We start from the raw sequence: 15,396 nt of genomic DNA, 5'->3' as shown, positions 1-15,396 counted from the left end.
TATCCCATACTTTTAAGTTATTTTCAACAGGAGAGTTGGCTAAAACACACAGTTTATCATATCACAGGAAACAGACATCTTAGTTACCTCTCTATCCTTCAGAGCTCTACACTTACCATGCAATGCCTCACACATAGTATGTGCTCACCAAATGTGGCTCACTTGATGTAAAATATGGCATTATAATAAAGATATTTAAATTGCTAAAACTGAAAATCAGGGCAGCTTTTCATTAAATTGTAGCTTAAGTCAAGATCCTCAATTCAGCATTTTAAAGTAACTCTCAGTTGAAATACAGCTTTATGCTATATTACAGTTTGGTCTAGACAGATTTTATTTGAAATAGAATTGGTTAAACTTTAAAAAAATATACAATATAAGGCATTACAATCCAAGTTTCATACACACACACACACACACACACACACACACACACACTCAGACTCACTACATTGAGAAAGAATTAATTTTCAAGCTTAAATTCCCAAAAATAAACCAAAAATTTTTTTTTCTCATCTAAGTAGAAAAGGGGATAAATTTAACAAATTCTTGAAAAAGTCATTGAGCTTTTTCAGGAATAGCATTTGGAATCTCGGCTTTACTTTTTCTTTTTTCTACTACATGCTCAAATTTATCACTGTTGTTATTATTTCCAAAAAGAAGATGCATCTAATGCAGGGAGTTCTTGGAAGGCTTTCCAGGAAAGCTGATTTCTGAGTGAAAACCTGAGGAATGGAAAAGAATTAGCAAAGAGGAAGAAGGGGAAAATGGTACCTGTAGGGTGTGCAAAAGGCTCAGAGGGAGAAGGGCAAAAGCAATTCAATAAAGAGTCTGATTAATGTTCTCTACTACCAAAAGCTAACTAGATGTAAAAAGGGTATTATTGACAGCAAAGAGAATTTCATGTCAACCCTCAGCAAGAAAGTTGATCAAGCCACTCTATCAGGCTGGGTCATTCTTAACTTTTTAATGCTTTCCTATTTAGAATCAAAGGTGGTTTTTTTTTTTTTTTTCTTTTTCTGTGAACACCAGGACATTACAAAGCCTCCACTGACAAAAACAGAACAATAAAAAACACTGGACAGTCCCTCACCATGCTAACAGGTAGGAGCAGCTAGACCAAGAGAGTAGACTAATTTTTTTTAATCATCCTAAAATATGAGCTTTTTAATTATTCATAGCTGTGAGCCTCCTGACCCAGAATAAAGGCCAGTACTGATCTGAAGAAATTCAGAGGATAAATGCACATTTAGTGCAGCCATCATTTAAAGTTTTGCTCATAAAAGCTTTTTTTAGCATGGCATCTGCATTCCAGATTCAAGCACTGTAGCTAACCTAATTTGGGATTTGAGCATCAGCATGAAGACATCTGTACTTCTTAGTAAACCATTATCATTAGCCCTTCTTAGATGAAAAGCTACTTTACTTGGACTACTGCCTGTAACTCATTGCCCTTGATGTAAGAAGAGGAAGATTCTTCTATACTTCAAACTCCTAGAATATATCCATTTGCCTTTGGATTCTTAATCTGAATTTCTTTACCATAAACATGTTAAATATTTATAGCCTACTAATGAGGATAATCTAGGATTAAAATGCCCTCTTTTCAAAATGGTACCCAAATTTGGCATTTCTCTTCCATTTTTCACAATACTAAAAATTCTATATTCGAGACTGATGTAACAAACAAAATAAGCATGCTATCAAAGAACAGAGGGTAAAAGTAGTAACAAATACTCCTTATAACACAATTCCATAAAATTTCATTTTCAGCTCAAATTGTAAAAATAATAAAATAAACTTACAAAATAATCTCTTATGTTGTGATTTCTTACCAAAAAAAAAAAAGCAAGTTTCAATAACAGTTATAACCACAATTTGAAAACACAGTATTTTTTCACCTAAAATATACATTTAACTAGTATACTTATACCAATGCCTAGTACAACTGGATTCAGAGTTCTCATAAAAATGTTTATAAACTATTTCAACAGGAATGCTTTTGAAGGAAGATATATATTAGCAGTTCTCAAACTAGGATATGCATGCCCTGGGGATACATAACAACTTTTAAGGGATAAGCATTCTTAATAGCCTAACCTGAACCCCTGGCAACTGTCACCTAAATCACTGCAATTGGCTTCTTCTGACTGCCCTGCTCACCTCCAGGTATGACCTCTACTAACTTCACTCCCTACAGTAAAGCCACATCTGATGTGAAACGTAAATCTGATCATGTCATTCTCCTTTTTGAAGTCTGCAGTGGTTCCTCATTACTGTTACGATTTCAAATTCCTTAGTATGACATTCAGGAGAAGGCAGTGGCAACCCACTCCAGTACTCTTGCCTGGAAAATCCCACGGACCGAGGAGCCTGGTAGGCTGCAGTCCATGGGGTCGCTAAGAATCAGACAAGACGGAGCGACTTCGCTTTCACTTTTCACTTTCATGCATTGGAGAAGGAAATGGCAACCCACACCAGTGTTCTTGCCTGGAAAATCCCAGGGACAGGGGGAGCCTGGTGGGCTGCCGTCTATGGGGTCGCACAGAGTCAGACATGACTGAAGCGACTTAGCAGCACCAGCAGCAGCAGGCTTAGATAGTTTCAAAGGAATCAGTTTTCAGATCATCAGCTTCTTAAAAAAGGAGAACACCTCTGGTCAAGGCTTCTCCTAGCTCTTCACCAACTTTATAAATAAGGAGCACACTTCCTACCCATCCAGAATCTTATTACAGCAAGTTGTGCCAGGGCACAGAAACCCCCCAGAGCACTCCAAAGGCAGTTCAGCACACTAGTGCTTTGGCTGAGAAAGTGAATGAGTCTCCTAATTAGGCAACACAGTCTTTTAAAATTGGTTTCCAATCCTTTGCCTTCTTCAAAATCAAAAACAGACCTAGTGTTTACATAGGTTTACATAGTTCTTACATTGGTTTACATAGAGTATCTATATAGTAGATGATTAAAATAATGCTTAGTGAACGAGATCTATGTGATTAGGGTTATAATTCAGGAGTTTAAAGAATTAGTGAGATTACTATAACACATTTCTCACCATTTCATCTTTTCATCTCTGTGAACAGCATTTGCACTTATGAAAACAAAACTATCAAACAAAAACCAGGTAGAATTGAGGCTGAACCCTGTCTAATCTACCCATAAGTAATTTTCACCCAGGGAAATCTGAAGTAATAGTGTAAAAGTCGCATTGTCTCATTAAGAAAAGAATTTGCAATGAATGCATTACTTTTAACAAATATATAAATGTATATTACATATATTTCATCCTTTTTGTACTACTAATATAGCAATGATAAGTCATTTCAAAAGAACTTTAAAAATCTTTAGAATTGCACCATCCAATACTATACCCACTTGCTACATGAGGCTGTGAGCACTTGAAATGTGACTAATCCAAATTAAAATGCACCCTATGTGTAAAATGCATACCAATTTCAAAGACTATAAGAAAGAGAATGCAAATATCTCATTGATAACTTCTATTTTGATTACATGTTCAAATAATATTTTGAATGTGTTAGGTTATAATGTATTATTAAAATTAACTTTACTTGTTTCTTATATTAATGAGATTGCTCAAAAACATAAAATTATATATATACTCCATGTTATATTCCTATTGGACAGAACTCTCTTAGAACCTTATGGTCCAATAATACAAAAAATGAGTTTCAATGTGTATGTTTTTGTTGCATAAAAGTATACCAGGACATCAATACAAGACTCTGAAGTGTAATAGTAACAATAAAACTTTAAAAATCTCATCAGGTTTCATATTATCTGATAGATTTGTGTTCACAAAATGTTGTAGTTTTGTTGTAGTTTCCCAATTACCTGTAAGGACTAAGTAGCCGGGGGGAAAAAGTTATTTACACTATTTCCTCAGTAAAACTTCCACTCTTCTCCACACTGTCTTGGTTTTTAGGCTTTAAAAGTCTGAAAATTCAATCTTACATTTCTCCCTGCATATTCTGAAAGTATTCTGTAACGTGGATATTTAAAAGCTGTCAGTTATGGAGAGAAAAGTACATTACCTGGATAAGCGCACTGCAGCAAAGCTAGAGATTTCCCTCCAGGGGCAGCACACAGATCCAGAACCTTCTCCCCATCCCTCAATTCCAGAGCCAGTACTGGGAGAAGGGAGGCAGCATTCAGGAGATAGTATTGTTTTAGGTTTCCAATTTGGTGTCTTTCTGAAGGCATTCTGTGAGGAGTTCTGCTAAGGTAACATTTCATTGACTGAGGATAGTAGGGTAAAGATCCTTGAAAGAGGGAGTGATAGCCCTTCAAATGTAAATTCTTTTCCAGTTCAAAAGGGTAATTGAATCTGTTAAGAAGAACAGCATATTGCCAACAAGATGGAGATGTTAGTATGTCCCTAGGGAGAAAAAGAAAAACAAAGGGGTATTAAGATAATACACAGTAATACAATTTTATACTAAGTCAGGGAACTAGGTCCTAGTCTTACGCTTTATTTACCTATGATTTTCAGAACCAGGAGAATTACTTTTTCTTTTGCCTCAGGCTCCCAAATGACTCAACACAGCACTGTTTTGATCCTGTTTTTAAAACTTTGATATTTTGTTCATCGTGGGTTTTTCTCTTTGGTATCAGTTTTGGTCATTAAAACAGTATTTATCTTGGTTCCTGAGTTTTAGGGGCCCCTTAAAATCTGCACCAAAGAGGAATGCCTCACTTGCCTCTCAATCTTGTCCCTCCCTGCACATTATCTTGCAAAAAAAACATGACCTGTCTTTCAGTTCAGTTCAGTCACTCAGTCGTGTCTGACTCTTTGTGATCCCATGAATCGCAGCACACCAGGACTCCCTGTCCATCACCAACACGCAGAGTCTACTCAAACTCATGTCCACAGTCAGTAATGCCATCCAGCTATCTCATCCTCTGTCGTCCCCTTCTCCTCACGCCCCCAATCCCTCTCAGCATCAGAGTCTTTTCTAATGAGTCAACTCTTCACATCAGGTGGCCAAAGTACTGGAGCTTCAGCTTTATCATCAGTCCTTCCAATGAACACCCAGGACTGATCTCCTTTAGGATGGACTGGTTGGATCTCCTTGCAGTCCAAGAGATCTCAAGAGTCTTCTCTAACACCACAGTTCAAAAGCATCAATTCTTTGGCACTCAGCTTTCTTCACAGTCCAACTCTCACATCCATACATGACCACAGGAAAAACCATAGCCTTGACTAGACGGACCTTTGTTGGCCAAGTAATGTCTCTGCTTTTGAACATGCTATCTAGGTTGGTCATAACTTTTCTTCCAAGGAATAAGCGTCTTTTAATTTCATGGCTGCAATCACCATCTACAGTGAGGGATCTCAAGAGTCTTCTCTAACACCACAGTTCAAAAGCATCAATTCTTTGGCACTCAGCTTTCTTCACAGTCCAACTCTCACATCCATACATGACCACAGGAAAAACCATAGCCTTGACTAGACGGACCTTTGTTGGCAAAGTAATGTCTCTGCTTTTGAACATGCTATCTAGGTTGGTCATAACTTTTCTTCCAAGGAATAAGCGTCTTTTAATTTCATGGCTGCAATCACCATCTACAGTGATTTTGGAGCCCAAAAAAATAAAGTCTGACACTGTTTTCAGTTTCCTCATCTATTTCCCATGAAGTGATGGGACCAGATGCCATAATCTTCGCTTTCTGAATGTTGAGCTTTAAGCCAACTTTTTCACTCTCCTCTTTCACTTTTATCAAGAGGCTAGTTCCTCTTCACTTTCTGCCATAAGGGTGGTGTCATCTGCATACCTGTCTTTAGCATACTTCAAAATCCATCAAAGTAAGATTTTAGTCTATCACTCTTTGCACAAGGAAGTGTTTAAGAAAAAATTTAAAACCTGAGTCTTAATTTTAAAGGGAAAAGTACTACATTAAAGGCTGTTCGAAAGAGTCAAGTATTCAAGTTTTCCTCTGATGAAGATAAAAGTATGGAAAGCTAACTACAGCGAACACTACAGTAAAAGAGTTAATGAGGCAATCAGTGGCTCAGAGGATACAAAAACCAAGGATGGTTTAAAAATCACTTATGGACTGATGCTGCAGGTTTTCCCTGCTCCCACCTTCCCAGCAGATGTACCATCCTAATTTTTTATTCGGTCCAACAGTTAGATCTCTTGACAATCACAAGCTCACATCAACTGACAAATGATACCGCAGGAAATATTTATTTACGAGCTGACCTTTCTAGCTGAGTTATTTAGGAGCCTCATTAACCATGGTCAATTAAATAAATTCCAGCTGCTACTCACCCTGGTGTTGCCTATGCGAGGAATGGCTGGATTGAAATGTAACACCTGCGACTCTTAGAGTGCCATGTGAATTTCAATTGAGGCTAATATGTGAAATTGCTTTCTCTTATCACTTCCACTTACTATGACAGTGCATCACAGAAGCCCAGCATTTCAGCTCTACCGGAGGATGACAATCTCTTTCTTTAAAAACATGCTTCATAAACTTTAACGTGCATCAAGTGACTGTAAGAGATTGCTGGGCCCCATCTGGGGTTTTCTGTTGCAGGTCTAGTAAGTCTTCAGGTGATACTAATGATGCTGATCCGCAAACCACACTTTGGGAACCACTGAATTAAAATGGACCCTAAAAGGAAATCTACTGTCGCAACCATATGTCAGTCCATCCTAATTATACTCTCTACACTGGCTGAATATTGATCCAGAGTTTTGAGTCATGTAGTAACAGGGAAATAATGCTCAGAAGTACAACTTTATTAATACAGACTGGAGCGGCTCGGTTTACATCATGTGTCCATCCCTCTGCCAACAAATGGCTTTACACACTTCCAACTGGTTAACATCTGGCAGGGCACTTTTAATTGGCTTTATACACTTTCAACTGGCTTTAAACACTTCCAATTGGTTAACATCTGGAAGGGAAAAATCTAATTTTTTTCTTCATAATTTCCAAAGCTCTTTTAGAAAGTTTATTATTTCAGATGAACATGAAAAGCCGTTAGTTAAAAAAATTTCATAAAATATTTGTAAAGATATATTTAGCAGATTTCCTTTAGGATGGACTGGTTAGATCTATGGCAGCAAGGAGATCAAACCAGTCCATCCTAAAGGAAATCAGTCCTGAATATTCAGTGGAAGGACTGATGCTGAAGCTAAAACTCCAATATTTTGGACACTTGAGGTAAAGAACTGACTCATTTGAAAAGACACTGATGCTGGGAAAGATTCAAGGCAGGAGAAGGAGATGACAGAGGATGAGATGGTTGATGGTATCACCAACTTGATGAACATGAGTTTGAGTAAACTCCGGGAGCTGGTGATGGACAGGGAGGCTTGGCATGCTGCAGTCCATGGGATCACAAAGAGTTGGACATGACTGAGCGACTGAACTGAAGTGATTTAGACAGATAAAAACTTTAACTAGGATTATATTAAATGTACTAAATTTGGGGAGAATTAACATCTTTATTGTATTCACTCTTTCTAACTTTCATCACAATATGTTTCTCCATTTATTCACATTTTCTTTCAGATCCCTTAGCAAAGGTTATTAATCTTGCATATTTTATTTAACCTTATTGTATGCAAGGACTTTAGTTCAGGGACACTATAGATTCCAATATGCTAAATCTTGAAGGATGAGGAATTAGCCGCAGGATGAAAAGAGAACACAAGTTCCGAGGCTAACACCACAGCATATGGACAGGTACCAAGGTATGATGGAGAACAGTGCATTTGGGGAATTAAAAGTAACCCAGTGTACCAGAAGATTACATGAGACAAGTCTAAGATTATCAAGTTTTAAAATTTTATCTTATATATTTTAAATTCCTATAGATGAGAAGTCATTGAAAGACTCCGTAAGAGGGGACAACCTCATTAGATTTACTTATAGCAGGATGTGGCAGGAATCTTCAGAAATTAATCCTATCTCGTTCTCTAACAACTAGATAAAATAAGCCCTTGTTCAGAACAAACCAATTTTCTGATCCCTCCTAATCTATACCCAGCCAACTTAACTACCTGAATTTCCTGGAGCAAGTTTTCTTTAGTCTTTAACTATCTTAGGATTAACTGGCCCCTCTGCACTAAAATGACCTTTCCTCTCTCACCAACCTGCAGCCTGGCTAACTCTCCTATTTGCTATTAAGCCTTCTCTCTCCAGAAAAGCCTTTCTACCTACCATCCAATCCACTGGATGAGGCTCCACCTCACCCTGACAATATTAATAATAAAGATTACTGACCAGATGCTATGTGCTTTTTTGTGAGGGCAACTATTATGCTTATTTTAGAGGGCAGGCTAACTGAGGTTTTCAGAGATTTGGCAACTTCCAAGGTCACATCACTATTGAAGCAGAAGTCTTTGATTCAAAATCCTCTGGCTTTAAAGTCTAGTAGGAGTGTGAGACTGTAGCACAGTAGCACAAGAGGTACAGGACAGGAAGAGGAAGAGAAGTTCTTCTCCAAACCTCAGTGCCAGAGGCCCTTCCTCTCGGAAGCAGCCTATTGTCTATTAACAATGGGAACAGCTTGACTTAAGTGGCCCTTAAGGAGCAGCTACGACAGGATCAATTCAATGATGGGACTGCTAAGGTTGCTCAGGGTGGCACTTACCAGCCCTGAGAAAGAAAAGCTGTGTATTAATGTGAATCTCAGCTCTCCCTGGCACTCTAGTGCCTGCTCTGGTGGGATGATGCCCCAGAGCCTACTCATTTTGAAAGCTCTGATGGATGGGCGAGTAGCCCAGCAGAAAGTGGAGAGAGCATATACTAGAAGACTTAAGAAGACACTGGCCAGATGCCATATTTCGGGCCTCCTCTCAAGATTCTGAAGCTGCTTCAGAATCTGGTCTCCAGATTCTGGTCTCCAAGCCAGAAGTTCAACTACACCAGCAATCAGCAGAACTGGGACCTAGAAGATCAGTGACCTGCAAATGTTTTGCTAGCATATTCACTGACATCATTTGGGAAAAAAAACTCTGTACCCTCTGCAAAATTTTAAGTTGGTATCAAAATCTTCACCGTATGTTTAAGGATGTAACTTCCAGCATACTGTAAAAATTGACATTTTAAAATATAAATTACACTACTTTTTAAATCTATCCTGTGGAACCTAAATACCAGAGTGATTTTAAAACCCATCACTGTCCATTTAAAAATTCATGGACTGACTCTTCTTGAACAGGTGGAAATTTTACACTGTTCCTTTCCCTTTTCTTTATATTTCCCCACACAACTTTTATAACTTTAAGTCCTAATACAATTTTGTGCTTTTAATCTTTATTACCCTGTATTTCTCTCTCACACATACACACTCACAGACACATGTGCATGCATATACTAAATTCGTTTTCATTGTAGCCTTAAAGTTCTAAGTGTTAAAACAGTAGCTTCCAGAGTAGTTATCAATAAAATTATTAGTACAAAATTGACCAAAATAAACTTATACATTTGATAATTATCTATACATAAAAAGGGGCTTCCCTGTGGCTCAACTGGTAAAGAATCTGCCTGCAATGAAGGAAACCTGGATTTAGTCCCTGGGTTGGGAAGATTCCCTGGAGAAGGGAAAGGCTATCCACTCCAGTATTCTGGCCTGGACAATTCCATATATATAGCCCATGGGGTTGCAAACAGTCGGCCACAAATGAGGGACTTTCACCTTCCTTCTAAACATAAAAAGAAAAAATTCATAGGAAATGGCTCCCTTAATGAAATTAGATGCATCCAGGAATGAATATTACCCAGTGCTATAATGATCAGGGTTCAACATCAATTTCTGTGGTGGCTCAGTGGTAAAGAATCTGCCTGCAATACAGGAGATGTGGGTTCAATCCCTGGGTCAGGAAGATCCCCTGGCGAAGGAAATGGCAATCCACTCCAATATTCTGGACTGGAAAATCCCACGGACAGAGAAGCCTGGTGGCTGCAGTTTAGGGATCTCAGAAGAGTCAGGACAAAACTGAATGACTAAATAACAACAACAAATGACCAGGGTTCAACATCAATTCCTATTTTATGTTTTTAGAAGGGGTAAGAAAAACCTTCACTTATATAAGTAGATGAGAATTAAATATATTTTGTTGCAACAATGTCTCCCTTTTGTTAAAATATTTTCTGTTATGGTCTCCAATCACTAAATTAAATATCTTCAGAAATATTTTAAATGATTTGTTAGCTAGCAGCTCAATTGCAAGTCCTTTACTTTTGCTGAAAGCAAAACTTGAAGACCTTCTGATCTGTCAAAGAATCCTGTAGTAGTCATTTACACTAGCAGTCCCATAGTTTCTTGCAGAGGGATTTTTGACACCCTGGAGGGAATGCAATGTGGAAGAGTCAAGAGAGTGAAAGTGAGACAAAGACAACTGTAGAAGGACAGATTGGGAAAGAGGAATAAGCACCCCCTTAATCAAAGGAAGCAGCGTAATCTTCTGAAAGAGCATATATGAAAGCTGAGCATCCGGAAGTCAATTACCATAACTTGCCTGTGCTCACATATCCCTTGAAAATTGCATATTATTTGGACAAAGTCTGTTACATAACATGATTTTCAACTTTTCTGTGATTTCTTTTCTTTACTATTCTCCATTCTTTTTAATGATGAGGATAAAAAATTATCTTATCTAGACATTGCTAAGTACCATTGCTTAGTTCTGTGTAACTGCACAGATTATAGAACCCACAGAGTTCATAGTTAAAATAAAGAAATCCCTTTTCCTTTATTGCTATTATTGCCCACTAGAGAGCGCTCATACAATCATTTTAAAAGTCTGGTTTAGAAATCCAGAAATAATCAGCTCACAGAAGTGCCTCAAGATACCTTCTTGAGCCACTTTCCCTTCAGTCTTCAGGGACTTCAACAATGAGCTGATGGTCTCCTACTCTAGCCTGACATTGTTTCCTGCTTTCCTCCCATGTAAGGGCTGCACCACAGGAGATGATGGCCTGCTGCTGCTGCTAAGCCGCTTCAGTCGTGTACGACTCTGTGTGACCCCATAGATGGCAGCCCACCAGGCTCCCCCGTCCCTGGGATTTTCCAGGCAAGAACGCTGGAGTGGGTTGCCATTTCCTTCTCCAATCCGCGAAAGTGAAAAGTGAAAGGGAAGTCGCTCAGTCGTGTCCGACTCTTCGCAACCCCATGGACTGCAGCCTACCAGGCTCCTCCGTCCATGGGATTTTCCAGGCAAGAGTAGTGGAGTGGACTGCCATTGCCTTCTCCGAAACAGCATACTGAGGGACCTTTAAAGACGTGACATGAATGGGCTCACCTGAAGAGCATGTAAGCAACAAGGCAAAAATCGAATCAGGGTAAATTCAACTTCAAAGGGCTGCTCAAAGAATGACGGCAAGAAAGATTTTTGCGGAGCAATAAAATTAAACACTAAATCTTCCTCACTACTATAACTAAGAATACTGAGCAAATTATTAGCTTTCTAGATAGCACAAGAACCCACTCTCCCTTCCCTGGTAGTACATAGCCTCTGCAAGCACAATATTATGTCTTGGAAATAAATAGTTAAAAAACAAAAACACTTCTGTTCTTATTTCCCCATGCCATGCTCAGTGCTCAGGCTACTTTCTAAGCAGAGAAAGCCTTTATTTTGCTTACGGCAAATTTAGCACATGTTTATGCAAAACTTAAATTACCATGAAAACCCAACAAAAAGGTAGTTGAAGCAGAAGACATGGCTAATCAAATGGATTTGAGGTTCACTGCTCATTTTGGTTAGGGTCAAATAATAATTTATAAATCTGTCTGAGCACATTAAATATAAAAATAACTCATTACAGGGTCTGAGTAGCCAGATTACTGTTAAGTCTGAAGACAATACACCTCTTGAAATTTTTTTTGATCATCCATTTATGCCTAATTACATCTGAGGTATGAGAGGTATATGGAACAGGAGTGAGCAGGAGTTTGTGAACCAGAGAGGCACACAAACCCTTGTTCTGTCACTTAGTAGCTGAGTGAACCTGGGCAAATTTTAATACTTAAACTATGTGCAGTTCCCTCATGTGAAAAGTAGGAAACCTGGGAGCTTTCTTCCAAGCATCAAATAAAGGCACTATTGCCTGGCACATAATAAGCATACTAAAGATGTCTGGCTATCTGGTTCTTATTCTATCTGAGTTAACTCTGCATACTGAAAACCTCATGAATTAATTACACACTTCACTGTTCATCCCTCTTCTCTGTGACAGAAGACACTCATTTCACTCATTTAAAAACTCTAGTTTTGAAATAAATCTCCAACTATAAACTACACTTTCAAGCTACAGTGTTTACAAGTTTCTAAAACAGTTGGTCTAAGATTACTTCAGAACCATCTCATACTTTGTCAAATTACCAAGACCTGGCTTCTCCTTAGGTCTTTGCTGTCATCAGGCCTTGTTACATGGGACTGGGTACTCCTGCCTGCTTCTATTGGGATACTTATGGAATTAGCAGTTTATATAGTTTTAATCATGTTCCTTCTCTCCTATGAATACCAGAACACTGGACATGGGGACTGTCTTCCTGTGTTTCACAGGGTATGGTATAGTGCATCAGACACTCAATGTAAAGAACCCATAAGAGTTAACATACTGACCAAATGCAAAACTCACTGACATACAAATCAAACTTCTCTCATGTCTATGCATTATTTCTCATTTCTGTTTTCTATAAAATATTTAAATTTGTGTGTGTGTGTGCGTGCATAGGCATGTATGTTCAAAACACATAAAGCTAAAGACATACAGAAGAAACATGATCACCCAACAGTGACTTTAGCCATGATAAAGCAGTGATGGCTTTAAAGATTTGTTGCATTATCTCCTGAACTTTCAGAAACTAGTCAAATATCCTCAGTTTAAAAACCTTTCTGTTACAGTATAATTAATTTTGTCAGACTGGTGGGCAGTCCTGTTTCAAAGATCAAAGCAATTAAACAGGGCTAGGTATAACAATTTTTGCTTATAACAAAATTATGACTACAAAGTTTTCTTTCTCCCCTTTCCATCTTCCTGATTCAAGCTATTTCCTCCTCCTCCTTCTTCTCTTCTGAAGCTACAGCAAAAAATGGTTTAAATTCTTTTATCTTCACAGTACCCCTATCCCAGAAGGGTTTGTTTCTTGTTCTTTCATAAAGCATCAAAAGATTAATTATACTAACCTTACTGTATTCCATGCATCTCCAAGTTCTTTGGAATACTGCTTTTCAAAATGATCCAATACAACTTTGCAAATCTGTTTTGCAAGCTTCCTCTCTGGTTTTGCTTTCAGCTAGGATGACAAGAAAAGTTTGCTGACACACTCTATTACAAATTTACTGAATTTCAACATTACTAGCACAGTCTTTTTTCTTAAGATAACACCCTTTCTTCCCCCTGATAATTACCAGTTAATATAGGAGCTATACCTTACACTTAATAAAACTATATTATCATAATCTACTTATAAAAAACGTTTCTCCAAATGATTATTGCTCAAATGTAAGGCAAAAGGTGAAGTGGAATTGTGGTGCTAACATAGGAATGTGTGTCAAAGGAACAAAATTAATCTAAGCCACTCTAGATGTTAACATCAGGGGAACTCAGGAAAAAAGCATGTATTATCTTCGCAATATTTTTGTAAATGTAAAATTATTCCAAAATAAACTGCATTTAAAAGAAAAGTTACGTTAGTTTCCTGTGGAAACTTCGCTGCAGTTTTATTTCATTTACTAATCCAAAGAGTTTATCGAAGGCCAATTATGGAACAGACATTCTTCTAATCTCCCAGGATAACACGGGGACAAGGGCAGTTTCAGCCTTCCAAGAGCCTGCATTCCGCTCAAAGTTGAAAGGATATTAAAGCCTGCAGGCTAGAGTGCAGACTGGTTATTAGCAGCGGAGGTGAATCGGGAGAAAACAGAAAACGCTCAAGAGCAAGCGTCTAAACACTCAGCATTATTCTACAGCCTTGGACTGAAGCTAAAGAAAGCCTGAAATCACCAAGTTCCCCGCATCCCAGCCCCCTCCCTCGCAACGTCATCGGTCGGTAATGCTTTTGGCTCAGGTACGCGGCTGGGTGCCAGCCCTCACCAAGGTTAACACCATCCCGTCAGGAGAGATCAAACAAGAAATCAATTCCACAGGGTATCTAAAGCTTCCTGGGAACAAATGAACAGCCAGTCTTAGGATGTTCGCCGGAATTCTCTCCCATCCCTCACGTTTCCGGTTTCACTTCTCGCGAGATTCTGCTTTGCCCAGGTTACGAAATCTCGCCTTTTAAAAGATCCCGATCGCGCGAGGCTTTACCTGGCGGCTTAAAAGGTAAAGATTGCGTGCATTCGGGCACGACTGAGCAACTAACACATGTCCCGCGAGAGGCAAGAGCAAGTGAAAGTGAGGTCACTCAGTCATGTCCGACTCTTCGTGACCCCGTGGACTGGAGCCTACTAGGCTCCTCCGTCCATGGAATTTCCAGGCAAGAGTACCGACATGGGTTGCCATTTCCTTCTCCACGGGATCCTCCCGACCCAGGGATTGAACCCGGGTCTCCCTCATTCCAGACAGACACTTTACCATCTGAGCCACCTGACCAGAGGAGGCAGTGCCTACTTACTCCGGGGGTGTGGCCGGAGCCCCTGGTTGGAGCCTTGGGCAGAGGGTCTTCAGAAACCATGCCTCACTCTGAAAAATTTGTTTCTGCGCTGTATTTGAAGTTCAGAAAAAGAATGGAAGTGTTTGTCACTGTTGTTCAATCGCTCAGTCGTGTCTGACTGCGACCCCATGGACTGCAGCTCGCCAGGCTTCCCTGCCCTATCACCAACTCCAGGAGTTTACTCAAACTCATGGCCACTGAGTCGGTGATGCCATCTAACCATCTCGTCCTCTGTTGTCCCCTTCTTCTGCTACCTTTAATCTTTCCCAGAATCAGGTGTCTTAGTCAGCTTGTATGATGGTTGTTTTAAGATGTTCTCAGAGGCGAAGATAGCTACTGCTAATATACCAAATCTGAAGATTCCCATTAGCCCAGATTCAGGACTCAAGATAAAAGGACAGATATGATGAAAAAAAATTGTCACGTGTTTCTTAGAGATGGCTCAGCGGAATAATCTCTCTTGCGGGGAGAGATAAAGGATTAAACTGATTTAAATACACAAAACGTTTAGCATAGAGATCAAGAAATAGTTAACACCCAAATGTTAGCTGCTACTGTGTTTTATATTCACTATCTTGATCTTAGTGATTATCATCAAGTTCTGATACCAAATGCTGACTAACAAAATGACCTTACATTCGATCACCCTAAAAAATGAACCTCTTCACCCACTTTTACTAGGGAAAGTGTTACTGGTTCTCTGGAAAGGATCACACCCATTCTGATAGGAATAGCAATTTATTTGCTCTTTTAGT

General features: G+C 39.0%; 1 protein-coding gene across 1 annotated transcript in view; it reads right to left on the bottom strand.

Moving 5' to 3' along the window:
• Positions 1-14,195, bottom strand: part of NSUN3 (NOP2/Sun RNA methyltransferase 3) — a 60,233-nt gene extending 46,038 nt beyond the window's left edge. Inside the window, exons 1-3 of the mRNA XM_052647264.1 lie at positions 14,080-14,195; positions 13,170-13,279; positions 4,053-4,396 (exon numbers count right to left, since the gene is read on the bottom strand). Coding sequence (XP_052503224.1) covers positions 4,053-4,396; positions 13,170-13,279; positions 14,080-14,094 — 469 coding nt within the window. The 5' untranslated portion in view covers positions 14,095-14,195. The remainder of the gene's footprint in view (positions 1-4,052; positions 4,397-13,169; positions 13,280-14,079) is intronic.
• Positions 14,196-15,396: the final 1,201 nt, after the last annotated feature.

Source organism: Budorcas taxicolor, chromosome 1, assembly GCF_023091745.1.
Source record: "Budorcas taxicolor isolate Tak-1 chromosome 1, Takin1.1, whole genome shotgun sequence".
NCBI classification, from domain to species: domain Eukaryota; kingdom Metazoa; phylum Chordata; class Mammalia; order Artiodactyla; family Bovidae; genus Budorcas; species Budorcas taxicolor.
Note: the sequence above shows the minus strand (reverse complement) of the source record. Positions and strands in the feature narration are given on the sequence as shown.